Source organism: Capricornis sumatraensis, chromosome 7 (assembly GCF_032405125.1).
Source record: "Capricornis sumatraensis isolate serow.1 chromosome 7, serow.2, whole genome shotgun sequence".
NCBI lineage: Eukaryota > Metazoa > Chordata > Mammalia > Artiodactyla > Bovidae > Capricornis > Capricornis sumatraensis.
Genome location: NC_091075.1, coordinates 14,731,330 through 14,758,006, shown reverse-complemented (window position 1 = coordinate 14,758,006; position 26,677 = coordinate 14,731,330). Strand labels below are relative to the sequence as shown.

The 26,677-nt window shown below is 38.2% G+C and overlaps 1 protein-coding gene across 19 annotated transcripts in view; it reads right to left on the bottom strand.

The window, feature by feature from the left end:
* CAMK2D (calcium/calmodulin dependent protein kinase II delta) overlaps nt 1-26,677 on the bottom strand; it is a 310,011-nt gene that overhangs the window by 131,650 nt on the left and 151,684 nt on the right. For all 19 annotated transcript variants that reach the window (XM_068975392.1, XM_068975398.1, XM_068975389.1 and 16 more), the window contains exon 4: nt 21,593-21,647. In XM_068975392.1, coding sequence (XP_068831493.1) covers nt 21,593-21,647 — 55 coding nt within the window. The remainder of the gene's footprint in view (nt 1-21,592; nt 21,648-26,677) is intronic.

Here is a 26,677-nt window from a genome sequence, read left to right as displayed (position 1 = left end):
ATGTTAGTTCTAATTAAGTCAGACATTCATTTTCAAAACCCAAATGATTTTCCAGTAATAGAATGCATTGATAAGGGCAGTTCAACAATGCTCATTTAGGCAAATTTTACTTGCATATTTATTAATTGAAGTTGCAGAGTCACACACTCTGTAACTTTGTTTCATATAAACAATGAATGCTTCAAATCAGCAGAGACCAAGTCAACATCATAGTTGTCCCTAAAACTCTCTTTACACTGCAACACTGAAAAGTGTGCCTTTTGTTTTTAATCCCTTTTTGCTTCTGTAGGTAAAGAGATTATATGACCAACCAAAGAGAATCTCCACATTGATGTGTCCAATAAGAGAAAGTTAATGCTGAAGCACAGAGTTACAGAGGCGAAGCTTTAAGTCTGAGCACATAAGAAATGTGTTTTTCCTCCTCTAGCCTATCAGCAACTATCACTTACAAGTTTTTGCAAACTCCAGGGATAAATTTCAAGAGTCTAAATATTGCAAGTCCTAAGGCACTATGCCGTATCTATTCATCATTTCACTCTATTCATAATCCCCAAGTGTTTCGGGTTTTATGACCGTCAGCCAGGCATGCCCTTAGTAAAAGTCCATATCATCACTCATTCTAGGACCAGAAACCAGATGCTGGTGATGTAGATCATCCAGATCAGTAGCCTCTTTGTTCAAGTAAGAGAAGGAAAAAAGGATTTCTTATGGCCCATGTAAATGCTCCAGTTGGGTCAACGTTTCTGGAAAGGACTAAATAGTTTTCAAATTCCAAAATAAGAGATTAAAAAAGCAAACAAAAGAGGCTTTCTTTCCTCAGACTCCAGTGAAGAATGTGACCACTAAAGAAATATGTTAGGCCATGAACACATTGCATGTTTCATTCTTGGCACCTTGCAGGTCTGAGAAAGAGAATGACAGTGACTTCAATTGTCTAAATAATTACAGCCATTAACATCAGGCTCCCAGAGGGTAACTGAATATCTTACTTTGCTTGCTGGCTAAAAATAAGTAACCAAAATGTTCCCAAGAAAAAGTCAAGGTAGATGGTAAATATCAATTAATTAAGCATCATAACAATCAAGAAAAATTAGTATTTGAATTTAAGTACATCATAATCATCATGCTGGAGAACATTAGATCCACTTCGATCACAGAGCCTTAACTACTTCACATTTCTTAAAACGTGTGTGCGTGATGTCACATTTGCTCCAAAGTAGATACTCGGCTAAACAAAATCTCCAATTTTAGTTTTAGTTAAAAATCCATCTCTATGATTCTGAGTTTGCCAACTAGTATTTAGGCAAGAGCATGCATGCTCAGTTGTGTCCAACTCTTTGCAACCCCCCAGACTGGAGCCCACCAGGCTCCTCTGCCACGGGCTTTCCCAGGCAAGAATACTGGAGTGGGTTGTTATTTCCTCCTCCAGGGTATCTTCCTACGTATGGATCAAACCCACAACTCCTGCACTGCAGGCAGATTCTTTAACACTGAGGCACCACAGAAGCCCTTATTAAGGCAAGAAGATCTTCAAATAACTAGCACTGTGGCACCATATATACCCAAAGTAGCAAAGTAAATGAAGGGAAACCTAAAATATTCACTTTAAACTCTCTAAACTCTTTACAAAATAATCTGGTATTCTTTCCAGAAGCTTCCTCATATGCTCTCATGCAAAGATAATTATTGAATACCTACTGTGTGCAAGAACTATTCTCAGCATTGGGGGTAAAATAGAAAAGAGAAAAAGTCCCTGTATTCATGGAGCACCCTTGTGGGCGATGTAGAAAATTTGACTAGATAGATTAAGGTTAGTTTTTGACAGGTTAGGCAGCGATGAGTGTTAAGGAAGGTGGGTGGGGAGCCAAGGAGTTGGGAAGAGTTGATAAAGAAAGAAGGGTGACATTTAGGGACACAAGGAAGGTCTGATTGAGAAAGAGACCTATCAGCAGAGCCCTGAAGGGAGGGAAAGGTAGGCTATGCTAGAAGAACACTCAGGGCCAAGGAAACAGGAAGAATAAATGTCTAGTTTGTCCTAGGCTATGATGAAGGTAGTGTGGCTGGAGCTGAGAAGGCAGGAAGAGAGGGGTAATCCATGGGACAATGGAATGCTCTGAGCTGTGTTGAGTGGAGATGCAGAAACAGGGAGACTAGTCAGGATGCTTTTACAGTGATCCAGGCAAGAGATGACAGTGATTTGGGCCAAGGTGGTACCAGAGCCATGGTGAGGCCCACCAACATGGTGATGAGTTACCAAATTCTGAATTAATTTTAAAACCAACAGGAGTCACTGACAAATCAGATACAGTATTTAAGAAAAAGAAATGAGTCAATAATTACTACAATGCTTTTGGCCTGCCGCTGCTCCTGCTAAGTCGCTTCAGTCGTGTCCGACTCTGTGCGACCCCAAAGATGGCAGCCCACCAGGATCCCCCATCCCTGGGATTCTCCAGGCAAGAACACTGGAGTGGGTTGCCGTTTCCTTCTGCAATGCATGAAAGTGAAAAGTGAAAGTGAAGTCACTCAGTCGTGCCCAACTCTTAGCGACCCATGGACTGCAGCCTACCAGGTTCCTCTATCCATGGGATTTTCCAGGCAAGAGTACTGGAGAGGGGTGCCATTGCCTTCTTTTGGCCTAAGCAACTGCAAAGATGGAGTTGCCACTAACTGGTAGGAGTGAGTTTGGCAGTAGGATGAGGAAGTCAGTTTTAGAGATTTTAAATTTGAAATGATAGTTAGACATCCAAATGGAGATGATGGTTAGGTAACAGCATATGTCTGGAATTCAGGTCGAGGCTAAGCTGCTTAGTTTATAGATGAAACTGAAAGCCATGAAACGGAATGAGAGTATAAGCAGAAAATGTAAGATGCCTAAAGAATATGTTCTTGGATCACTTATCTAGGAGATGAGGAAGACCCAGCAAAGTAGACACAGAAGGACAGAACAAAATTTCCTATACGATACATCTGAATTACCTCTAAGGTGTTTTGAACATATGCATGTTGCTTTAAGAATATCTAAAAAAAAGCTTCAAATGCCTTCAGGAGAGGGACAAAATCTAACCCATTGTGGGCCATAAGGATCAGTACAGTATCAACTATATAGTAAACACCAAACATATTTGTTGAATGAATAAGTGAATTCAGGATTTTGACGGTTCAGTTGAACTCAACAAATATTTCCGAACACTTTCTAGTTTCAGAAATTGAGCAAGACACTGAGAAAGAAAGATATGTAAATAGACACCTGTCTGACAGAGAAGACAGATGGGTTAAGTTGATAGTAAACTGGTTTGATTTCTTGCCCAGGGCAGCATAAAGCTAATAAACATAAACATATCAGGAATGGATAAAAATAGTATATTCTTTAAAGGGAATAAGAGATCTCCCTTTAAATAACATATTTGTTAAGATCTGATTCCCTACTTTCCATTTTAGCAAGATACTTGAGAAATTACAGTGAAAGTCAATGGATAGAAAATCATAATTCAAGATATTAAATCCATATATAAAATTTTTCAAAAACCCTATCACTACACTAAAAGAGCAAAGAATAAAAATGAACAAGATCATGGATTATAATAATTTTCATCAAAATTTATGTTGAAGGAGTTGTTTTCTTTTTTTTTTCTTTTTTTTTGAGGGTTGAATAATGGCCCTAATTGTCAGGTTACTGATTTGGAATTCAAAAAATTCAAATGCATTTGTGAAAAATCAGACTCCTATTTCTCTTTCAAATATTTTTTTTAAACAAAACAGACATCTTCCTTGAAACAATTATTTCTGTCTGCCAACATCTTAACAAATTAATAGCCACACCAACACATATGAAATACATACTGTACATAACAGACGCATACAAACAAATGGCTTGCTATATGGCTAGAGAGTTTGGTGGTTAAACAGGAAGAAAGCTGGGCTGAAAGACAGACAGATACACAGACATAATAAATGTTTAAATACTCATACTGAAATTATATTATTAGTCAAACATTATCCACAGAATTATTACTAAATCATGAGTGGCCATTTTAAATATTTCAGTTCTCCTTTTCTAAATTAAATCAATTAGCAAACTGATAATTTATGTAAGCTTTATCCATACTACTGAGAAAGAGTAACTCTGTTCAAGTAGATATCTGCCCTGATCCCCTCACAGAACTGGTACAACCCACTATATGCGTATACATCAATAAAGAATATATGCAACTGAAACTGACATATTTGATAATTGCTTCTATATTTTTTACTTACTTAAAATGTCAAATATTCAAGTCATTTATCCAATAAACATTTACTGAGTCCCTACTATGTTTCAGTACTGTCCATATCCTTGCTTAGGTTGGTAAAGACAGGATTTTTTTTTTTTTTTCAAAATGTGCTTATTTGTCAAAAGTTACATACTTTTAGATGTTTTACTTATTTTATTTACATAGTCAAAATTCCAAAACACTGAACTGGTAACTATTTCTGAGTCTGCTAAGTGTCTTTTAACAGAATGTCATTGTTTTCAGTTCAGTTGCTCAGTCATGTCCGACTCTTTGCGACCCCATGAATCACAGCATGCCAGGCGTCCCTGTCCATCACCAACTCCCAGAGTTCACCTAAACTCATGCCCATCGAGTCAGTGATGCCATCCAGCCATCTCATCCTCTGTCATCCCCTTCTCCTCCTGCCCCCAATCCCTCCTAGCATCAGAGTCTTTTCCAATGAATCAACTCTTCGCATGAGGTAGCCAAAGTATTGGAGTTTCAGCTTTAGCATCATTCCTTCCAAAGAACACCCAGGACTGATCATCCAGGACTGGACTGGCTGGATCTCCTTGCAGTCCAAGGGACTCTCAAGAGTCTTCTCCAACACCACAGTTCAAATGCATCAATTCTTCGGCGCTCAGCTTTCTTCACAGTCCAACTCTCATATCCATACATGACCACTGGAAAAACCATAGCCTTGACTAGATGGACCTTTGTTGGCAAAGTAACGTCTCTGCTTTTGAATATGCTGTCTATGGTGGTCATAACTTCCTTCCAAGGAGTAAGTGTCTTTTAATTTCATGGCTGCAATCAACATCTGCAGTGATTTTGGAGCCCCCCAAAAAAAGTCTAACTCTGTTTCCACTGTTTCCCCATCTATTTCCCATCAAGTGATGGGACCGGATGCCATGATCTTCATTTTCTGAATGTTGAGCTTTAAGCCAATTTTTTCACTCTCTTCTTTCACTTTCATCAAGAGGCTTTTTAGCTCCTCTTCACTTTCTGCCCTAAGGGTGCTGTCATCTGCATATCTGAGGTTATTGATATTTCTCCTGGCAATCTTGATTCCAGCTTGTGCTTCTTCCAGCCCAGCGTTTCTCATGATGTACTCTGCATATAAGGTAAATAAGCAGGGTGACAGTATACAGCCTTGATGTACTCCTTTCCCTATTTGGAACCAGTCTGTTGTTCCATGTCCAGTTCTAACTGTTGCTTCCTGACCTGCATGTAGGTTTCTCAAGAGGCAGGCCAGGTGGTCATTGTTTTAACTGTTCTCAATCATACAGCTATCAATTAGCTAGTCAATGCATTAAAGAGATTAAAATATCCTTTTCTGTAATCAGATTACTGTGATTATTTTAGAAACGGAATTTTCAAACCAACAGTAGGCTTCAATAGAAGAGATTCAGGTTCAATTAATCACCATATATTACCTCTATCTCTTAAATTACACTCAAAGCAGCTTTCCACATTCTGCATTTCCACTGCACTCCTTAGCTCCAGAAACTAGTATCTCATGTTAGGATGCTAGTGTCTCCCAACTTGTATCTGGGATGACTTTCCGAAAATACCTCATTATATCATTTCCTTTCATTCTCCCTTTTAGAAATCAGGCTTTAGTTCAAGGAACGAAAACGAGAAATGGGCTTTGAGAACTGGCCCTTGCCTGTTTCTTGAGTCTCACAGCCTCATGGTGCTTTCTCCCCTCAAATCAATGGCTCATCCAGACTGAGGCACACGTCTACAACTGTCTACAGTCTCATTCCTCTGGGGCACTGCACATGCCATTCCTCTTGACACTGCAGAAAGGAGACAGAGTCTGTGGCTGACTAAATTCTCTTTATCCTGTAAGGCTCAGCACAGAGTCACCTCCTCTCATCCCTGAGATCATTAGGCACCACTGTTTCCTATGAGCTCACTGCATCTCAGGGCTCACTGTAGTTTATTGCTTCTCTTCCTCATTAGGCTCTAAGCTCCTAGTGGGCAGGGACTATGTCTTATTCATGGTTTTAACTCTAGTATTTAGCAAAGTGCTTGGCATATAATTAGCACCCAATCAGTATTCTAGTCATTGGATGAATGTATGATAATAGCAAATCTATTTACAGAAAATGTCTAATGTGCCGAAGCTCGGGGGGCAACTAACAGCAAGCCAACAGCAGCACCTGCCATGCCTGGGTGTCTCAAGCAGAAGTGAAAAGTAAGCAGGGATCAAGTGGGACCTGGGCTTCCTGCCTACAGAGTCCAGGCTGGGAGACGGACTGGATGAGAGCATGGCAGAAAATATCATCACATCCTGAAGAAGCTGACTGCTCAACTAAGTCCAACATCTCTTAAATTGTAACTTTTCCAGATTATCTTACGTAGCAGAATGTCACTGACAGTCCAGAGATGCTGTCTTTAAAATGACAGTTAATACCCAAGATAGCAATTGCAGCTTTGTCCAAGGAGAAGCATCTGACTCAGGAGCTGAAGAGCATTTATTAAGAAGGCAACACTTTAATAAGCATCCAAGATTTTTGCTTAACAAACTTTTTGAGAAAACTGTGCTTTCAAAATCTGGATGAACAAAAAAGGCAGTAAATCTCTTTAATGACTTTGTGCAACAATCTCCAATGAAGTGTGATTAAGAATAATTTTCAGTTGTTTATTCTATCAATAAATAATAAATCTTGGTGGCTTATAGCATATAAGAAACACATAGCTCAGACCTCTAAAAATCTTAAAACATGTCTAAAAATTTTAATTTCTAGCCTTGATTTCTGACCTCCAGCTGATAAATGACTATGCCTTGCTTGTCATTTCAATTCCAAACAATTTAGGAGTTTTAAACTAATTTTATAAAGTATTCAAGGTTTTTTTTTTTTTTTTAAGTGTAGGGTTTTCTGGTTTCTGGTCTGGTATGTAAAGAACTCAGAAGTTGTCACTTTGTTCTGAAAACAAATTATAAAAACTAAAAAAATTAACAATGCTTCATAGACCTGTCAAACAAGGTCACAAGGCAGACTGCTACCCCCAAAACTGAAGAAACTGACAGGCACATACAGAAAATCACAACTTACTGAAACAGAAACCTCTGTAGGAACCAGTGTCATAGTAGGAAAATCTGAACTATTCTTGACAAAATGCTGATGGCTCAGGGTGGATGAGTCTGGAAGATAAGACACCAGGGGCATCTGGTCATGGGAGGCCCCCAGTTATTGAAAGGTGGACCTCCAGGAATTCTATCAGGCTGTCACAGTGAATACTGGAGAAAAAATCTTCCTTGTGCTTCCAGCAGGGAGATGGAAAAAGGAACCATTTCAAAATATGGCAGAGCATTCTGTTCTTTTCAATAAGGGCTGCCTTAATTTTCTTGGACTCCAAAATCACTGCAGATGGTGACTGCAGCCATGAAATTAAAAGACACTCGCTCCTTGGAAGAAAAGCTATGACAACTTAGACAGCATATTAAAAATCAGAGACATTATTTTGCTGACAAATATCCATCTAGTCAAAGCTATTGTTTTTCCAGTAGTCATGTATGGATGTGAGAGTTGGACCGTTAATGAAGGCTGAGTGCTGAAGAACTGAGGCTTTTGAACTGTGGTGTTGGACAAGAATCCCTTGGACTGCAAGGAGATCAAACCAGTCAATCCTAAAGGAAATCAGTCCTTAATACTCATTGGAAGGACTGATGCTGAAGTTGGAGCTTCAATACTTTGGCCACCTGATGTGAATAACTGACTCATTTGAAAAGACTTTGATGCTGGGAAAGATTGAAGGCAGGAGGAGAAGGGGACAAGAAGATGAGAAGATAAGATGGCATCACCAACTTGATCGACATGAGTCTGAGCAAGCTCTGGGAGTTAGTGATGGACTTGGTGAGGGAAGCCTGGTGTGCTGCAGTCCATGGGGTCACAAAGAGTTGGACATGACTGAGCAACACTGAACTGAATGAGGAAATCTTACCAGAGTCTGACTGACTCAGGGAGCAATGCAAATGGAAGAAGGGAAACATTCAACTCCAGCATTCTCTAGCCATTTTGTTCAACTGAAAGGGTAGGGGGGAATAAAGTAAAACCGAGAAGCACTGGTGAAGTTAACAGTCTAAGAGATAAGGCTCACCTAAGACCTAATCACAGGACTAGAGAACACTTCCCCTCCCCCAACACCTTACCACTGCATCACTAAAGGTCCACTAACCACAATTCCTTTTACTCAATACATCACATCCATCTCCCAACAAAAAATTACAAGACATACCAAAAGGCAAAAAGCACACTTTAAGAAACTTCCCCAGTAGCTCAGATGGTAAAGAATCAGCTTGCAGCAACTCCTGCAGCTCAATTCCAGAAAAATAAAAGATCCAATCAAAAAGTGGGCCAAAGAACTAAACAGACATTTCTCCAAAGACATACAGATGGCTAACACACACATGAAAAGATATTCAACATCACTGATTATCACGGAAATGCAAATCAAAACCACAATGAGGTACCATTTCATGCCAGTCAGAACGGCTGCGATCCAAAAGTCTACAAGCAATAAATGCTGGAGAGGGTATGGAAAAAGGGAACCCTCTTACGCTGTTGGTGGGAATGCAAACTAGTACAGCCACTATGGAGAACAGTGTGGAGAGTCCTTAAAAAACTGGAAATAGAACTGCCATATGACCCAGCAATCCCACTGTTGGGCATACACATGGAGGAAACCAGAATCGAAAGAGACACATGTACCCCAATGTTCATCGCAGCACTGTTTATAATAGCCAGAACATGGAAGCAACCTAGATGCCCATTAGCAGATGAATGGACAAGACAGCTGTGGTACATATATACAATGGAGTATTACTCAGCCATTAAAAAGAATACATTTGAATCAGTTCTAATGAGGTGGATGAAACTGGAGCCTATTATACAGAGTGAAGTAAGCCAGAAAGAAAAACACCAATACAGTATACTAATGCATATATATGGAATTTAGAAAGTTGGTAATGATAACCCTGTATATGAGACAGCAAAAGAGACACAGATGTATTGAATAGTCTTTTGGACTCTGTGGGAGAGGGCGAGAGTGGGATGATAAAGGAGAATGGCATTGAAACATGTAAAATATAATATGTGAAACGAATCACCAGTCCAGGTTTGATGCATGATACGGGGAGCTCAGGGCTGGTGCATTGGGATGACCCAGAGGGATGGCTTGGGGAGGGAGGTGGGAGAAGGGTTCAGGATGGGGAACACATGTATGTACACTCATGGCGGATTCAAATCAGTGCATGGCAAAACCAATACAATAATGTAAAGTAAAATAAATAAATTAATTAATTTAAAAAAAAAAGAATTGGCTTGCAATGCAGGAGACCCAGGTGCAATCCCTGGGTCAGGAAGATCCCCTGAAGGAGGGAATGGCTACCCACCCCAGTATTCTTGCCTGCAGAATCCCATGGACAGGGGAAACTGGTAGGCTACAATCCACGGGCTGCTAAGAGCTGGACACGACTGAGCAACTAACCATGCACACATGCAAAAAGCTAACAAGAATCAGAGCCAAAATCAGATGTGGCAGGAATGTTAGAATTAAAAGACCAGAAATTTTAAAAACTATGATTCATATGTTAAAGACATTAATGGAAAAAAGTAGACAACACGCAAGAATATATGGGTAATGTAAGCAGAGAGATGAAAATTCTGAGAACAAAAAAGAAACACCAGGATAAAAAGAAAACATTGTAACAATAATGAAGAATACCACTGATGAACTCATTAGTAAACTGGACCCAGCTGAGGATAGACTCTCTGTTTGGGAAAATGACAAAAGAAACTTCCAAAGGAAGAAAAATATGTAGAGGATAACAGTAAGAATATGGGAAGAAACAGTAACCAATATGGTACATATTAATCCAAATATATCAATAATCACTTTCCAAATACATGAAAAGAGACTGTCAGAGTGGATCAAAAAAAGGCACAAATATCCACAGTCAGTAAGCAATTCACTGTGATTATAAAGACACATACAGATTAAGACTAAAACAATGGAGAATTATATGTCATGCTAACACTAGTCAAAAGAAAGTGAGAATATTTATATCAATATTAGAGTAGACTTTCAGGCAAGGAAAATTATCAGAGAAAAAGAGGGGCTTCACTTAATGACAAAGGGGTCAACATTCCAAGAATATGTAACAATTCTTAATGTGCATATGCCTAACAATACAACACCAAAATATATGACAAACACTTACATGAGTATTACTATTCCTGCTTTCTTTTGCTTCCCATTTGCATGGAATATCTTTTTCCATCCCCTAACTTTGCAAGGTGATCCAACCAGTCAATCCTAAAGGAAATCAGTCCTGAATATTCATTGGAAGGACTGACGCGAAGAGCTGACTCATTTGAAAAGACCCTGATGCTGGGAAAGATACAGGGCAGGAGGAGAAGGGGACAACAGAGGATGAGATGGTTGGACGGCATCACCAACTCAATGGACATGAGTCTGAGTAGACTTCAGGAGTTGGCAATGGACCAGGGAGGCCTGGTGTGCTGCAGTTCATGGGATAGCAAAGAGTCGGACACGACTGAGAGACTGAACTGACCGAGCTGAACTTTCAGTATGTATGTGTCCTTAGGTTTGAAGTGCGTCACTTGTAGGCCGCATATACACAGGTCTCGTCTCTGTATCCATTTAGCCAGTCTGTGTCTTTTGGTTGGGGCTTTTAATCCATTTACATTTAAGGTAGTTATTGATATACACGTTTCTACTGCCATTTTCTTAATCATTTAGGATTGGTTTTTGTGGGTCTTCTCTTATATTTTCCTGCTGGAGAAGTTCTTTTGGCTTTTGTTGTAAGGCTGGTTTGGTGGTGCTGAATTCTCCTAGCTTCTGACAAACACTGACAGAACTGTAAGAAAAAACTGGTGAATCCACTACTGCAGTTGGAGATTTTAACACTCATCTATCAGAAATGGACTGACCCAGCAGACAGAAAATCATTAAGAGCATAGCTGAACTCAAGAGCACCATAAATCAACTGGATATAACTGAGATGTATAGACTACTTCATCTAACAACAGTATAATACACATTCTTTTCCAGCCCATATGGAACATTCACCAAGACAGATGACATCCTGGGTCATAAAACACACCTTAACAAGTTTAGAAGGTTAGTAAGCACACAAGGTCTGTTCTCAGAGTACATGGAATTAAACTAGAAAACAGTAACAGAAAGAAAACTGAATGATCCAAATACGAGGAGATTAAAAAACACATAAGTCAAAGAAGAAATCACAAGAGAGGGTTTAAAATATTTTGAATTAAATGCAAATGAAAAATAGAACTTATCAAAATTTGTGGGATGAACTATATATAGGGAAACTTATAACACTGAATGCAACTTTAGAGGGGAAGACATAAAATTAATACTCTAAGCTTCCACTAGGAAATAAGACAAAGAAGAGCAAATTAAATCCAAAGTAAGATGAAGTAAAAATAAAAGTTGGAGCAGAAATCAATTGACTTGAAAGTAAGAATTCAACAGAGGAAATCAACAAGAGCAAAAAAGCTAGTTCTTTGAAAAGATCAATGCAACAGATGAGTTTACAGCCAGACTATGATCAAAAGAGAGAAGACATAAATTATTAATATGAGAAATGAAGGAGGAGACATTACTATAGACACCACAGATATTAAAAGAATAATGAAGGAATATTATTAACTCTATGCCCACATATTCAATACCCCAGATGAATGGATCAATTCTTTGAAAGACACAATCAGCCAAAAGTGCACAAGAAGATAGACAATAGACAATCTGAATAGTCTATCTAATAAGGAAATTGAATCAATAATTAATAACCTTCCAAAACAGAAAGCAGATGGATTCACTGGTAAGTTATACCAAACACTTAAAAGAAATGAAACCACTTCTTTATAATTTGTTCCAGAAAACAGAATCAGAGTGAACACACTGCAACACATTCTATAAGGCCACCATTACTCTAAACATCAAAATCAGATATAACTTCTACAAGGAGGAAAAATTTAGACCGATATCTCTCATGAACACAGATATAAAGATCCTCAACAAAATATTAACAAACTGAATACAACAATGAATAAAAAGAATTATTCACCACAAGCAAAAGAAATTTATTTCAAACATGCAAGGCTGGTTTAACATTCGAAAATCAATGTTATCCATCAATCACATCAACAGGCAAGAACAGCAAAATCACATAATCATATCAGTCGATGCAGAAAAAGCGTCCGACAGAATTCAGCATCCATTCATGACAGTAATTATTAGTAAACTAGCAACAGTTCCCCAACTTCATAAAAAACATTTAAAAAATACCACAAGCTAACATCATATTTTGGAGAAGGCGATGGCACCCCACTCCAGTACTCTTGCCTGGAAAATCCCATGGACGGAGGAGCCTGGTAGGCTGCAGTCCATGGGGTCACAAAGAGTCGGACATGACTGAGCAACTTCACTTTCCCTTTTCACTTTCATGCACTGGAGAAGGAAACGGCAACCCACTCCAGTGTTCTTGCCTGGAGAATCCCCGGGACGGGGGAGCCTGGTGGGCTGCTGTCTATGGGGTCGCACAGAGTCGGACACGGCTGAGGTGACGCAGCAGCAGCAACATCATATTTAACAGTGTGAAACATGAAGTTTTCCCACTAAGATCAGGAACAAGGCAAAGATGTCCTCTTTCATCATCCCTTTCCAACATCAGAGGAGAAGTTCTCGCTAATGTAATCAGATAAGAAAAGGAAACAAACGGTATACAAACTGGGAAGGAAGAAACAAAATGGTCTTTATTCACAGATGACATGATTGTCTATGGAGAAATATCCTAAAGAATTGACAACAAAATTCCTGAACTAATATGAGCAGGATACAAGGTTAACATGCAAAAATCTATAGCTTTTCTATGTGCCAGAAATGACCAAGTGAAATTTATATTAAAAACACTTTACCATTTAATTATACTCCCTAAAAATGAAATACTTAGGTATAAGTCTAACAAAATATGTAAAGGATTTTTATAAGGAAACTACAAAACTCTGATGAAAGAAAAAAATAACTAAATAAATGAAGAGATATTCCTTGTAGATGAGTAGGAGGTCAAGATGACAGTTCTCCCCAACTTAATCAACATAATCCTAATCCAGCAAGTCCTTTTGTGAATATCAAAAACCTGATTTTAAAGTTTATGTGGTGAGCCAAAAGACCAAGCATAATCAATGTAATAGTTAAAGAGAAGAACAAAGATGACGGACTCACACCACCGACTTGAAGACTTACAATAAAGCTACAGTGATAAAGAAAGTGTGGTATTAATGAAAGAATAAGCACAGATTATAAGAAAATAAAGCCCAGAAATGAACATATGTAAATGTAGTCTCTCATCTTTGACAAAAGAGCAAGGGCAATACATCAGAGAACTGAGACTCTTGAACAAATGATGCTGGAGCAGACACATATTTTAAAAAAAGAAGAAAGAAAAACCTACATTTAGACCTTACACCCTTCACAAAAATTAACTCAAAATGAGTCACAGACCTAAATGTAAAACTGTAACTATATAAATAAAACTATAAGAATCCTGGAAGATAACATAGACTATCTGGCTGACCTTAGACATGGGGATGGCTTTTAGATACAACATCAAAGGCATGATCCATGAGAGAAACAATTGATAAGGTGAACTTGATTAAAAATTTTAAAATTCTGCTCTGCAGAAGACACTGTCAAGAAATGAGAAGACAAGTTATAGACTGGGAAAAATATTTATGAAAACATCTGATGAAGGACTGTTATCCAACTACACCAAGAATTCTTATAACTGAACAATAAGAAAATGAATAATCTGACTTAAAAACTGGCAAAAGATCTGAAGGATACCTCACCAAAGAAGATATGCAGATGGAAAATAAGCATATGAAAAGATGTTCCACACCACATGTCACTAGGCATTTGCAAATTAAAACAAGATAACCACTACACATCCATTAGTGTGGCCAAAGACCAAAACACTGACAACATTAAGTTCTGGCAGGATATGGAGCAACAGGAACTCTTCATTCATTGCTGATGGGAATGCAAAATAATACTGGTGCTGCTGCGTCCCTTCAGTCGTGTCCGTCTCTGCGACCCCATAGACGGCAGCCCACCAGGCTCCTCTGTCCCTGGGATTCTCCAGGCAAGAATACTGGAGTGGGTTGCCACTGCCTTCTCCAATGTATTCATGCATGCTAAGTCGCCTCAGTCGTGTCCGACTCTGTGTGACCGCATAGACGGCAGTCCACCAGGCTCCTCTGTCCACAGGATTCTCTAGGCAAGAATTCTGGAGTGGGTTGCCATTTCCTTCTCCAATCAAAATGATACATTCACTTTAAAAGACAGTTTGGCAGTTTTGTATACAACTAAACATATTCTTACCATATAATCCAGTAATTGTTTTCCTTGGTATTTACCCAAAGGAGCTGAAAACTTAAGTCCACACAAAAACCTGCACATGGATGTTTACAGCAAGTTTATTCATAACTGCCAAAACTCAGAAACAACCAAGATGTCCTTCAGCAGGGAGCTGGATAAACAAACTGCAGCTCATCCCGGGAATTATTATTCAGTGCTAAAAAGATACGAACTATCAAGACATGAAAAAACACGGAGGAAACAAATATATACAGCTAAGTGGAAGAAGCCAATCTGAAAAGGTTACATGCTATATGATTCCAACTATGACTTTCTGGACAAGGCAAAACTATGCAGACAATATAACAATTAGTTGTTTCTAGGCAGAGAGAAGGGTGACATGAATAGTTGGAGCACAGAGGATTTTTAAGACAATGAAATTATTCTTCATTAAACTACCAAAAAAACCCAGTCAATGTACAATACCAAGAGTAAACCCCAATGAAAACTATGGACTTTGGGTAATAATGATGCGTCACTATAGAGCCCTCAACTGCAAAAAATACACCACTGTGTGTGGGAAGTCAACAGTGTTATGCATGTTTGGAGATAGGGGTATTTGGGAATTTTCAGAAACTTCTGCTCATCTTTGCTTTGAACCCAAAACTCCTCTAAAAAGATATCTTATAAAAGTGTAATAGTTAAAAGTTTCCAAAAGTCCTAAATTGCATAATGTTTTCTCCTACTTCATAAAGACAAAATGGGAACTGATATAGTCTCAAGAAAATCCAGATTTACATTAAAGAATGAAAATTAACTAAAGTGAACAAATGAAAATTAACTAAAGTGAACCAATGAAACAGCGATTAGTCCTTTGGAATTTAACAAAATTATCCTTGACAATAATTCTAAAGAAGCATCAGATGACATTCATTTGAAGAGCCTCCATCCTCCTGTACGTTGTCAACTAAAAAGTACTCATGAAACGAGGTTGCATCTTATCCCAAACAAACTCACAGTGTCTGTTAACATTAAAGAATTATGATGTGTGGTGAAAGGGTTGAGTTTGCCACCTTGGAGCAGCACCATAATACATGAGAAAAGCTGAGTGTTAGTTTTTAGCCTTTTATTCAGAAAGGAATCATAAGGATATGAGTGTCTCTACCTCTTTCTATTGAAAGTATAGGATGTCAGTCATTTAAAATGTTCTTTTTTTTTTTTTCCTAAAAAATGCACAGGCATACCGCCTGAGATACTGCAGGCTCTGTTTCAGACCACCACAATAATGCAAATATCACAGTAAAGCAAGTCACATGAGTTTTTTGGTTCCTAGTGCATGTAAAAGTTATGTTTGTATTATCCTGTAGTCTTTTAAGTGTCCAACAGCATTATTTCCTAAAAGAAAGTGCATACCTTAATTAAAAAATACTTTATTGTTTAAAAATGCTAACCTGAGCCTTCATCAAAACATAATTCTTTTGCTGGTGGAAGGTTTTGAAATATTGTGAGAATTATCAGAATGTGGCACAGATATATAAAGTAAACAAATGTTGTTTGAAAAAAATGGGACTGATGAACTTCCTGGATGCAGGGCTACATAAATCTTCAATTTGTAAAAAATGCACTTTCTGTGAAGCACGATAAAGCAAAGTAATAAAGCAGGGTATGCTTGGAACAAAATCATTACCATTTTATTAATTCTCCAAGAAATAGAACACTGAAATTATTTAGTATAACCTTGTGAAACCTGTATTTTCCCATCACTGAACTTCTACAGTTCTAGAATTATAGCTTTCTGCTGGAATGGACATTAAATTTCATTTTAATAATAGCCAATATGTTTTGATTTAAACACAATTCTGTTTTTGAAAACAAATAAGAAATGCAATAACTTACAGCATCCAGAGTTTCTTTGTCATTAAAATATCCTCCATTTTAAGTTGACTGTTTCTTGCATATAAACTGCCAACTAAAAGCAAAATTCCACAGACTCAACTTTGTTCTAAAAAATATTTTCAGATGGATTTTACAGTCATCCCTCAAGATCTGTGGGAATCCCCAGCAGATACTAAAATCTGAGGATGCGCAAGTCTCTTATATAAAATGGCATCTTACTTTTCCTTGCGTTAGCTGCTCAGTCATGTCCAACTCTGCAACCCGATGCACTGTAGCCCGCCAGGCTCCTCTGTCCATGGAAATTTCCCAGACAAGAATACCAGAGTGGGTTGCCATGCCCTTCTCCAGGAGATCTTCCCAACACAGGGATCAAACCCAGGTCTCCTGAATTGCAGGCCGTTTCTTCACCGTCTGAGCCACCAGGGAAGCCCCTCATAAAATGATACAGAATGATCTTATACTAGGTGCATGTGCTCAATCGCATCTGACTCTTTGTGGCCCACGGACTGTGGCTTGCCAGGGCTCCTCTACCCATGGGATTTTCCAGGCAAGAGCACTGGAGTGGGGTGCCATTTCCTACTCCAGGGGCTCTTCCCGACCCAGAGACCGAACCTGTGTCTCTTGTGTACCCATGTCTCTTATATCTCCTGCACTGGCAGGCGGATTCTGTACCAACAGCGCCACCTGGGAAGTGCCATACTATACATATATTCTCCATTATACTTTAAACCATCTCTTGATTACTTATAATACCTAATAAAATGCAAATACTTATAGTTGCCAGCTGCAATAAATTCAAGTTTTGCTTTTTTGATCTAAGATTGGTTAAATTTGTGGATGTCGAACCTTAGGATATGGAGGGCCCACAGTACCTTTTTACTTTATTCCTACCAACACCTTACATATTTCAGGGACTTACTATCATCTACCTGGATGTTAGTAGACCAGGGTTCAACACTTTCACTCTTTTCTTCAGTCTGTGTACGCAGCACAATATCATGGCACAAGGCATCCTATGCTATAATTATTGATTTATTTTCTTCCTCTTGACAGGACTTTAACCTAGAGACTTGTTCTCAAGTACTGTTTTACAACAGCAAATAGTCTTTCATAGTTTGCTTTCACATTTTGATCTGAGTGTGAAATTATTTTGCTACTATTGTTTGTTATCTACAGTGTTCTAGAGATGTAAATTAAAGGAAATATTATGCTTAGTAGGTTTTAAGGCAGATAAATTTTTCTGTGAATAAAAACAAAAGGTATTCATAAAAAAAAATTAAACTAGCCCTCCACCTTCCAAAAGAAGTAATAATCAATGGAAAATATACGACTTGTGAAATACTGGAGAGTATTATCAGCATAATAGAATTTTACCAAATTACCATAAAAATGACCAAGTCACTAGGAGCACATACCAGATGTTTTAACAGACACTATGAAACTCGCTATATTTGTGTGTGTGTTGTAAATTCTGCTGACGTGTTGGTTATATAACCAAAATATTCTAGTATGTGATAAAATGCTCGAATATTTAGCTATGTTTTTTTGAAGGCAAACAGTGGTCATTCACCTTCCCTTCAATCAGCTTATCTGCAGTGCCTGGTGCAGAGTGACTACATACCAAGTGTTCGTTCAGCTCCCCACTATAAGGAGTGTATTTTGAAAAATTTTAGCATTGTAATTTGAAATTTGTAAAAATGGAAAATATACATGTTTTCTTAACAACCACAAAACATGCAACTTGACCAGGACTTCAGACGAATACATATATGATAAAATGGGGCAGGAGGAGGAGGCACAGCAGATTCTCTCAGAGTATTTCTTTTTGAATTTATCGAAATGGGGCATTTATTTTAAAATGCTCAAAAACACTGCTTTCTTCCTCTCTAAAGCATTAGACAAAATATCTTGCTCTTAGCAGGCATCTATCACATACTTAATAAATAGAATTTCTTAGCTGGGGACAAAAACACAAACGCTTTAAAACAGAGGGGAAAAAGTACTTCACATACCAAGATGTATGTTGGCTAGGGGAAAAAATTGTTGTTTTTAAAGACGCAATGATACCTTTTTTCTCCAATAGCTAAGACTCGTAAGAAATTTTCTAATATTTAAAAATGGCATCAGGAGTTCCATTAATTCTATCAGAAATCTCAAATGGATGCAAAAAGCATTCTGGCTTCATAGAATAGAAAAGAACTTAAGAAATGTCTAACAAGTTTTTCATCTGGTCCCATGGCCTCATTCTATTTGAGAAAAATGAAGCTTAGAGAAAAGAATGTAAAATGTTTAGCCCCAGGTAGCTCTGAGCCTGAAACTTAAATCTTTCCATTCTGGGTCAGCAGGCTTTCCAGTAAGCCTTAATGTAATTATTCTCTTACAATATTTACTTAAGAGTGTGATGTTTCTATACTTCATTGTGTATATTCACCCACCAAACACACAATACAGATCTTTTTTGACATGCAGTTCCTGAAATATGTAAGTCATAATCAAATGACTGCCCTTGTCAAAGCCTTATTAGCCATCAGTCCTAGAAATGGACTGGATCTGCTCTATTTCCTAAGGCCAATGGCTCTGCCTGTAGGCCCCTCCCTGAGGACTAGAGTTCTAGCTCCATTACTCCACTGTCTTACCTTCCCTTAGATTTCAGACAAACCCACATCTCTTGCCTCCCGGAATTGCTGAGGTATGCCTAAAAACCATGCCAGGGGCAGACCTTGAGGAATATGATTCTAAAAAAATCAAGCAGTTAAGTTTTTCCTGTGAAGATATCGTCACTTTCATGAAGCCCTTTCCCACTGATTCCTGAGTCTATTTGCAAAACTGAACTATTAATACTTTGTAGTTGGAAACTATGGACAAATACGTGAATAAAAAATGTAAATTAATATTAGCAAAAAGAAACTAAGAACTCATGGCCCTTTCTGTTCTGCTTTTTAGAAAAGTATTCCAATAGAAGAAGCCTCAACACACCTATAAAAATAGAACTTCCCATTAGATTCTGAATAGCTGACATTCCACAGGAAGTATGCACAAGTACCACACTGCCAAAACCATCATCAAAAGGACAAACACAGAGAACATTCCATCTTTAGGAATTTAAGTAGTTATTTTATCTTGGAACCGATTGGCAAAGTAACTTCCAGTTTTTTCCATAAGTATTTCATTGATGTCTTTAAGATCATATTTTTCTTAACTATATTTTGAATGTATATTTTTCTAAAGCTACTTACTTTTCTTCTCCCTAGAATACCACCACAATTAAACAGAGGACTATTTATTTATAGCTGTTATAATCTCTTTTTACTCACTGAACATCTATACTTTTAACTATTGTTTTCCAATTGTCTCTAAAGCTTGATGCTACTTACTGGACTGTGTTTAACTAGTTTATTAATCTCACTTACTGGAAAAGCATTTTGATGAGAATTGTTGATAACTCTCCTCTTGAACTTTAAACATGGAAGAATAATTGCAACACATTTCATAGTAACAGCAGACATGTCTGGTTTCCTATCCCCAGTAAGCAAGACTTCCCTTCCTGCTATGGACTGAACTTATAGTTGGTCCATGCCAATTGCTGTTATTCTATCCCCTTTACTACTACTTGGTTCAGACATGTGCATCAGAAGCGATTCTGAACAATAATGCACTATCAGATATCTTCTGAGGGACTGCTGGGAAAGGTTTTCCCTATAAATAAAAATATATGAATGGGATTAATATTCCTTTTCCCCTGCCTTTGCAAGTCACCATGATAGCTGAAATAAGGCACCAAATGTGAGAACCTAAGAGGTATCTGAGAGTGAGGATAAACCCACAAGCTACAAGGAACAGACTGAAAGATGGAATGAACTTGGTTTCTTAAAGACATCATTGGAGGACTGAATTAACCAAACCTAGTATTAACCTGTCATTAGACATATTTTAGATGAAATAATATTTTTTTCTTATCTATTCCCCAAATATCACAATAAATGCTAGAGAGTAGTCCATCATATGAATGCACTGTAATTAAGAAAACTGATTCTCCATTATTGGATCCCTAAGTTGGTTTTCTTCCCCCTCCTCCCAGCCTCCTATAAAGAACAATGTATAAACATCTTTCAAGCTTTATCTGAATTTAGAGTAACAGTTTCCACGGACATTGTTCCAAGAACCAAAATTACTAAGTTATACAATACGGACATTTTTGATTTGGAGTATCAATCTGATTTTCAGAAAGTGCATTCTCATTTAACCCCGAGAAGTACTGTGTGTGGCCTGTCTCACTACATCCCATTCAGCCAGGTGGGATGCTATGGACTGCTCCCCAAGAGCATGGTTTTCCCTTTATCCTTATGGATAGAACCTTGGTCTCTAATTCTTAGTGTAAGTAAATTTTGGTGTTTCCATTCTTCTTGCCAGTGACTGGTGAGGGGCAGGCATGTAACCTAGTCCTGGCCCATGAGGTGAAAAATGGAAGGCTTACTAGATGAATTGTTCATTCTAAAAAAAAAAAAAATACGGTACAATATCTTCCAGGATAAATTACCATGTCTGCATGTAGGAAGTTGAACCATGCCAGTCTGAGAACGAAGACAGTGAGCTGGGGTAAAAGATGAGAATTTGATGATGTTGTTGAACTCCTGAAGTAACACATCTCAAGGGTTCTTGAGTGTTCTTTTTATGTAAGATAGTTACAAATACTTTTAAAAATTCAATGGAGTATTATGTTTATGTACACTGAGGTGCACCACTGTACACTTGGTTTATATTGTACATTGTAAACTGAGAACTACTTATGAGATCACAATGAACAATCCCAAAGCAAACACTCATAACTATTTCCCTTAGGAAGATTAGCTTAAATTTTAAATAAACGATGCTGAGTATTCACCTTTTTTCAAAAGAATTACATTTGAAAATATTATCAGGTCATTAATTTGGACTCCTACTTGGAGAAAAAACGATCTTTAACTCAAAATCTTCATAAATAGCAAAAAACAAAAACAAAAACAAAAAGCCACAAAGTATGCTGTACTTACAAATCAAACACCAAGTAATGGAAGCCCTCTTCTGATATGCTGTCATGAAGTCGCACTAAAACAGAAGAAAACAGGAAAAAGAGAAGACAGTTTGTGTTATATGTATGCCAACAATCAACTTTAAGCCAGGCATTGAATAGGCATCTGTCTCCTAAATTAAAATGTGGGCAACACTATTTTAGCCTCTCATGAGTCAGAATCCTTTATTAGCAGGGCTTGCGTTCACACAGATCCTAGGTTTAAGTTCTGATTCTGATAATTATTAACTGTGTGATCTTAAGCAAATTAATCAACTTGCAAAGATAACAATACCTATACTTTACAGAAAGGTTGAGAATATTAAATAAAGGTAAAGCAATTTGCACATTGCCATGTAAAAACTAAACGTTAATAATTGCTATATCTCCGTATGTTAACAGGCTTTAGGCCATTCGACCTCTGAGAGCCTCTACCTTGCCATTCCCTTTCCTATCATCCTAGTTCAGGTCTTCAGAAGACTAGTGAGTGGTCTCTTTGCCTCTGCTCACCCTTTTTTTCTGGGGAATTTCTATATAGCATTCCCCAGCCAACCTGTCAAAACAGTTTTTTTTTTAATTACGCTACTCCTAAAGTCTAGTCACCAAAATCCATTTAACAAGTCATCAGTCAAAACTGTAAAGCTAGATGGGGGAGAATGGATACATGTACATGTATGGCTGAGTCCCTTTGCTATTCACCTGAAACTACCACAACACTGTTAATCGCCTATACTCTAATACAAAAGGAAAAGTTTAAAGTTTTAAAACAAAGTACAGCTAGAAGTTTTAATAAGATAATCTACTAGTTCCTCAAATTAATACTTTAAATTTTTCAGAGAGCTAAACATTCAGAGAGAAACCAAAGTTTCTCCCTTTTGAATTTAAATGTGCTCCTTGTTTACTGCAAGATAACCACACATGTAAAACTCCCGTACTGTTCTTCCTTCTGTTTATTTCAAATAAGCCCCCTGACTCCCCCAACTCACCCCCATAGATGGTAAATTCTTCCTATTTATGCAATCACTTAGGGTAGCTTGGCTTTCACTGAGAGCAACAGAGGCCAGGAAAAGCAACCAACTCAGGACACAGTGCTTTTCAAAAGTCACCACAAAAGGATCAGGACATCTATTAATATTGTGACTTGTCCTGAGTATGATCCTGGTGCAGTGATGACCGCCATATGGAAAATGTGGTTTCAGTAGGACACACACTGTCACACAAGCTACAGTAAGCCACAAAGGGAGTCTGTAGTACCCATGAAACTCCCAAGCCATTCTTTACAATCCAATTCCATCCCCTGAAGATATCATCCTTGGCCCACGGTTAGTCTATTCTGAATCCCTCTCCAGAAATTTCTCCAAAGTAGAGAAAGAGAGGCATTTATTCCCCCATAATTGTGGGTTATCATTTGTAAAACATGGATTTTTCTATTATCACGAACATGAGAAGGGGGCCCACATGACAGGCACCTGGGAGTGTGGCCACTTCAGCTCAGTTCAGCTCCTCTGTCTCTCGAGCACATGGAATGTAAACACGCTGGAGCGCCCCTCTTACCTGGTTTCTCATAGTGTCACCTTTGAATTTAAGGATGCAGCCTATTTTATTTTTAGTAACAAACTCGAATATCTGTCCTTTCTTTAGTATGCAGAATTTCTTTCTCATCAACACTACCAAACAGGAACCATATTTTAAAAAGTCGTTGCATCCCGCACAGACTTGGCAAATAGTAGATGGTCTTTCTTAAACTCAGTTTTGAGTATTTACTATGCCACATGCTAGGCATTCTTCCCTCTTTTTGGATAAACATTTTCATCAAAGCTCAGTATACCTATAAGTATCTAAAACAAAATCATCAAAGCTCAGTATAGCTATATATGTCTGAAACAAAACAACTAATGTGCAATTTTCTTGTAACTTTAACTGGCAATATCAGAGATCACAAGCTTCATCCATAAATTCGGAGTGACAAAGATAAGGCGATGAAGACTGCTGAGTGCTTACGTCTCAGTCATCTGTTTTTAATATGCCTGCTACCTTTGCTTAAATTTATTCTGCCAAAGAAAATCAAAAGTTTGGCTCAAGGATGGGTCTTCCACTCATAGTCATTCAGCACAGTGAGGAAAGCCACACCATGGGTGATAACTCACTGAGTTTCTTATTTGACATAGTTGCATAGATACCTCACTGAGTAGCTATAACACAATATGTGGGGCTTTTTATATTTAATTTTTTTAAACTTTCAAAATTTTCTATTTGGGTATGCCCAGTTAACAATGTTGTGAGAGTTTCAAGTAAACAGCAGAGGGAGTCAGCCATACACATACATGTATCCATTCTCCCCCAATTCCCCCCCATTCAGGCGGTCATATAACACTGAACAGAGTTCCACGTGTACATTCAAATAACAGTATGGCTACAGAGGTAGAAATTTCAGGTACAAGTGGAGAAGCAATACTAATTTCTGGTTATATCTGGAATAAAATTTCAGATTACCACTACCTTATTAATACCTGGATATAATTATCATTTGAAAGTGAATAACTTTTTGAACAAGTCAAGAGTTGCTCAAGCCTGATCATCAAACTTACATTATATGGGGTCAAAACCAGTTTCACCAAAGCATTTTGTCAGGAAGCACATGATAATGGTTAAGATTTTCCTTCCTTCCTTCTACTGCCTTTTAAAAATAAAGAATTAAAAACACATAGCTAAATGAAATTATAATTTTCATTTATTAACCAAACTATGTCATACAGTCTTCACATGGATGTGCCATATGTGTACAATTGCTTGGAGGAAGGCTTTGTTCCTTTTAAAACTTCTAGCTCTTCAACTATTAGTCTCTTGTTATTGACGATATGTTTGAGAGCCTGGAGATGGTGTTTTGCACAGTCAGACATTTCTCTTTCTCTCAAGCCTTCTCTGTCGGTCAAAAGTATCCATTCTTTTATCCTTTTTTCCTCTTTAATAGTTTCTCATGGGTTGAAAACCGTATTTACTTTTATAAAAGCTTACATAAATAACCCAATTCCTTTGCACACCAGAGGAATTATGGGATGTTCTGTTCACCACAGCTGGCGACCCAGACTGACTGCAGAGCCAGCCGTGAGAGCACCGCAGCTGCCGCACGAGGAGGCAGGCTGCCCCAGGTTCTTGCTATGACTGCTCTATGCTATCGCCACAGGCGGCACGGACGGGTGCACACAGCTAACCTAATTACACTCAGCCCTAAGATGCCTTTAGAAAGACACTTTAAAGAAGTTAGTGAGAAAAGCATTTGAGAGAAAAGGTTATAATCATTCTTTCAGCAGTCTTTCTTTCCTTGACAGAGAGAGAGCGTGTGTGTGCATTTAGTCCCGGCAAGAACACTGGAGTGGGTTGTCATTCCCTTCTCCAGGGCATCCTCCTGACCCAGGGATTGAACCTGCATCTCCTGCACTGGCAGGTGGATTCTCTACCACTGAGCCACCTGGGGAACCCTTTGTGAAGTTTGCTCAGAGGTAAAAACAAGTGTAATAGTTATCCAGGATAAACATTTAAATTCTAAGGCATTAAGTAGGAGATCTATAAAGGTGGAAAAGGTGCTTCTGAGGCTAAAATGTTTCCAAATTTAGCTGACCCAAAGCCTATTACTTTTCCTCTCTCTCTTGAATGATATTATAAATCATTCAAGATTAAATTAAAACTAAACATAGTAGGGCAATACTGCCAATGTTATCATAATACTAAAAGAGTCATCCATACCAAACAGACTGCATTGCATCCTCATAGTCACTGTTTGTCTGTTCTGAGCAACAGTCCTGGTTATAAACGAGGGGAGTTCTGCATTTTTAGTTTTCTCTGTTGCGAGGATTGAGGGTGTAGATTTGTCTCACATACTGGGGTGCAAAAATGACAGCTTGTCAGTCAGATACTTTTTATAGTCTCACTGGCAGTTAATTACATATATTTCATGACTAGAGCAAGCATTAGCTAAGCTCGGCCATGCAAGGCACCAAACCTTCTCAAAAAAGTGAAAGTTTGAAGTTAAAGTAGCTCAGTCATGTCCGACTCTGCGACTCTGTCCGACTGTATAGTCCATGGAATTCTCCAGGCCAGAATACTGGAGTGGGTAGCCTTTCCATTTTCCAGGGGATCTTCCCAACCCAGGGATCAAACCCAGGTCAACTGGATTGCAGGAGGATTCTTAACCAACTGAACTATCAGGGAAGCCCCTATCAAAAACAGGGATGCCAATATTTAGCTCATTTGTTAATTTTAAAACATATTTATTAGTCTCAGACATTATAACAGTCAAACGGCACTACTCCAGAAGGAAATTTTAGCTCAACCATTACTCTTGGCTCTTGCAGCAAAGCTTGTCATTTTTAGACAGCCAACTTCACAAATACAAAACAAAGAGGCACCGAAAACCAAACGCAAAATAAAAGCAACATTTCTAGAACACTGAAGGCAAATCTGCATAAATGCTTTGTTTTTCTTAGTCTTTCTTATAACACGAGTAATACATTTAATAAAACACCACTTTTAAATTTTATAATTAAATTTTACTTTTAGACAATTTGCTATATAAATTATGTTAGCTTTCGTTCCTGTGTACCAAAGGTAACGTTTTGCAAAACTATAGCATAATATCACACCCAGGATGTGGATATGGATCCAGTCAGGATACAGAAACTACTTCTTTAAGGATCATTCCTGTTGCTCTCTTCAGGCCCTCCTAAGCCCAGCCAATCACTAATCTCTTTTCCATTTGTACTGTTTAATCATTTCAGGAATGAAACAAAGTGAAATAATGTATGTAACTTTATGGGACTGTCATTTTCATTTAGCATAATTCTCTGGTGGTTGTCCCCTGGTTCGATTCCTGTTTCTGGAAGATCGACCGGAGAAGGGATAGGCTACCCACTCCAATATTCTTGGGCTTCCCTTGTGACTCAGCTGGTAAAGAATGCACCTGCAATGCGGGAGACCTGGGTTGCGAAGATCCCCTGGAGAAGGGAAAGGCTACCCACTCCAGTATTCTGGCCTGGAGAACTCCATGGACTGTGTAGTACATGGGGTCAGG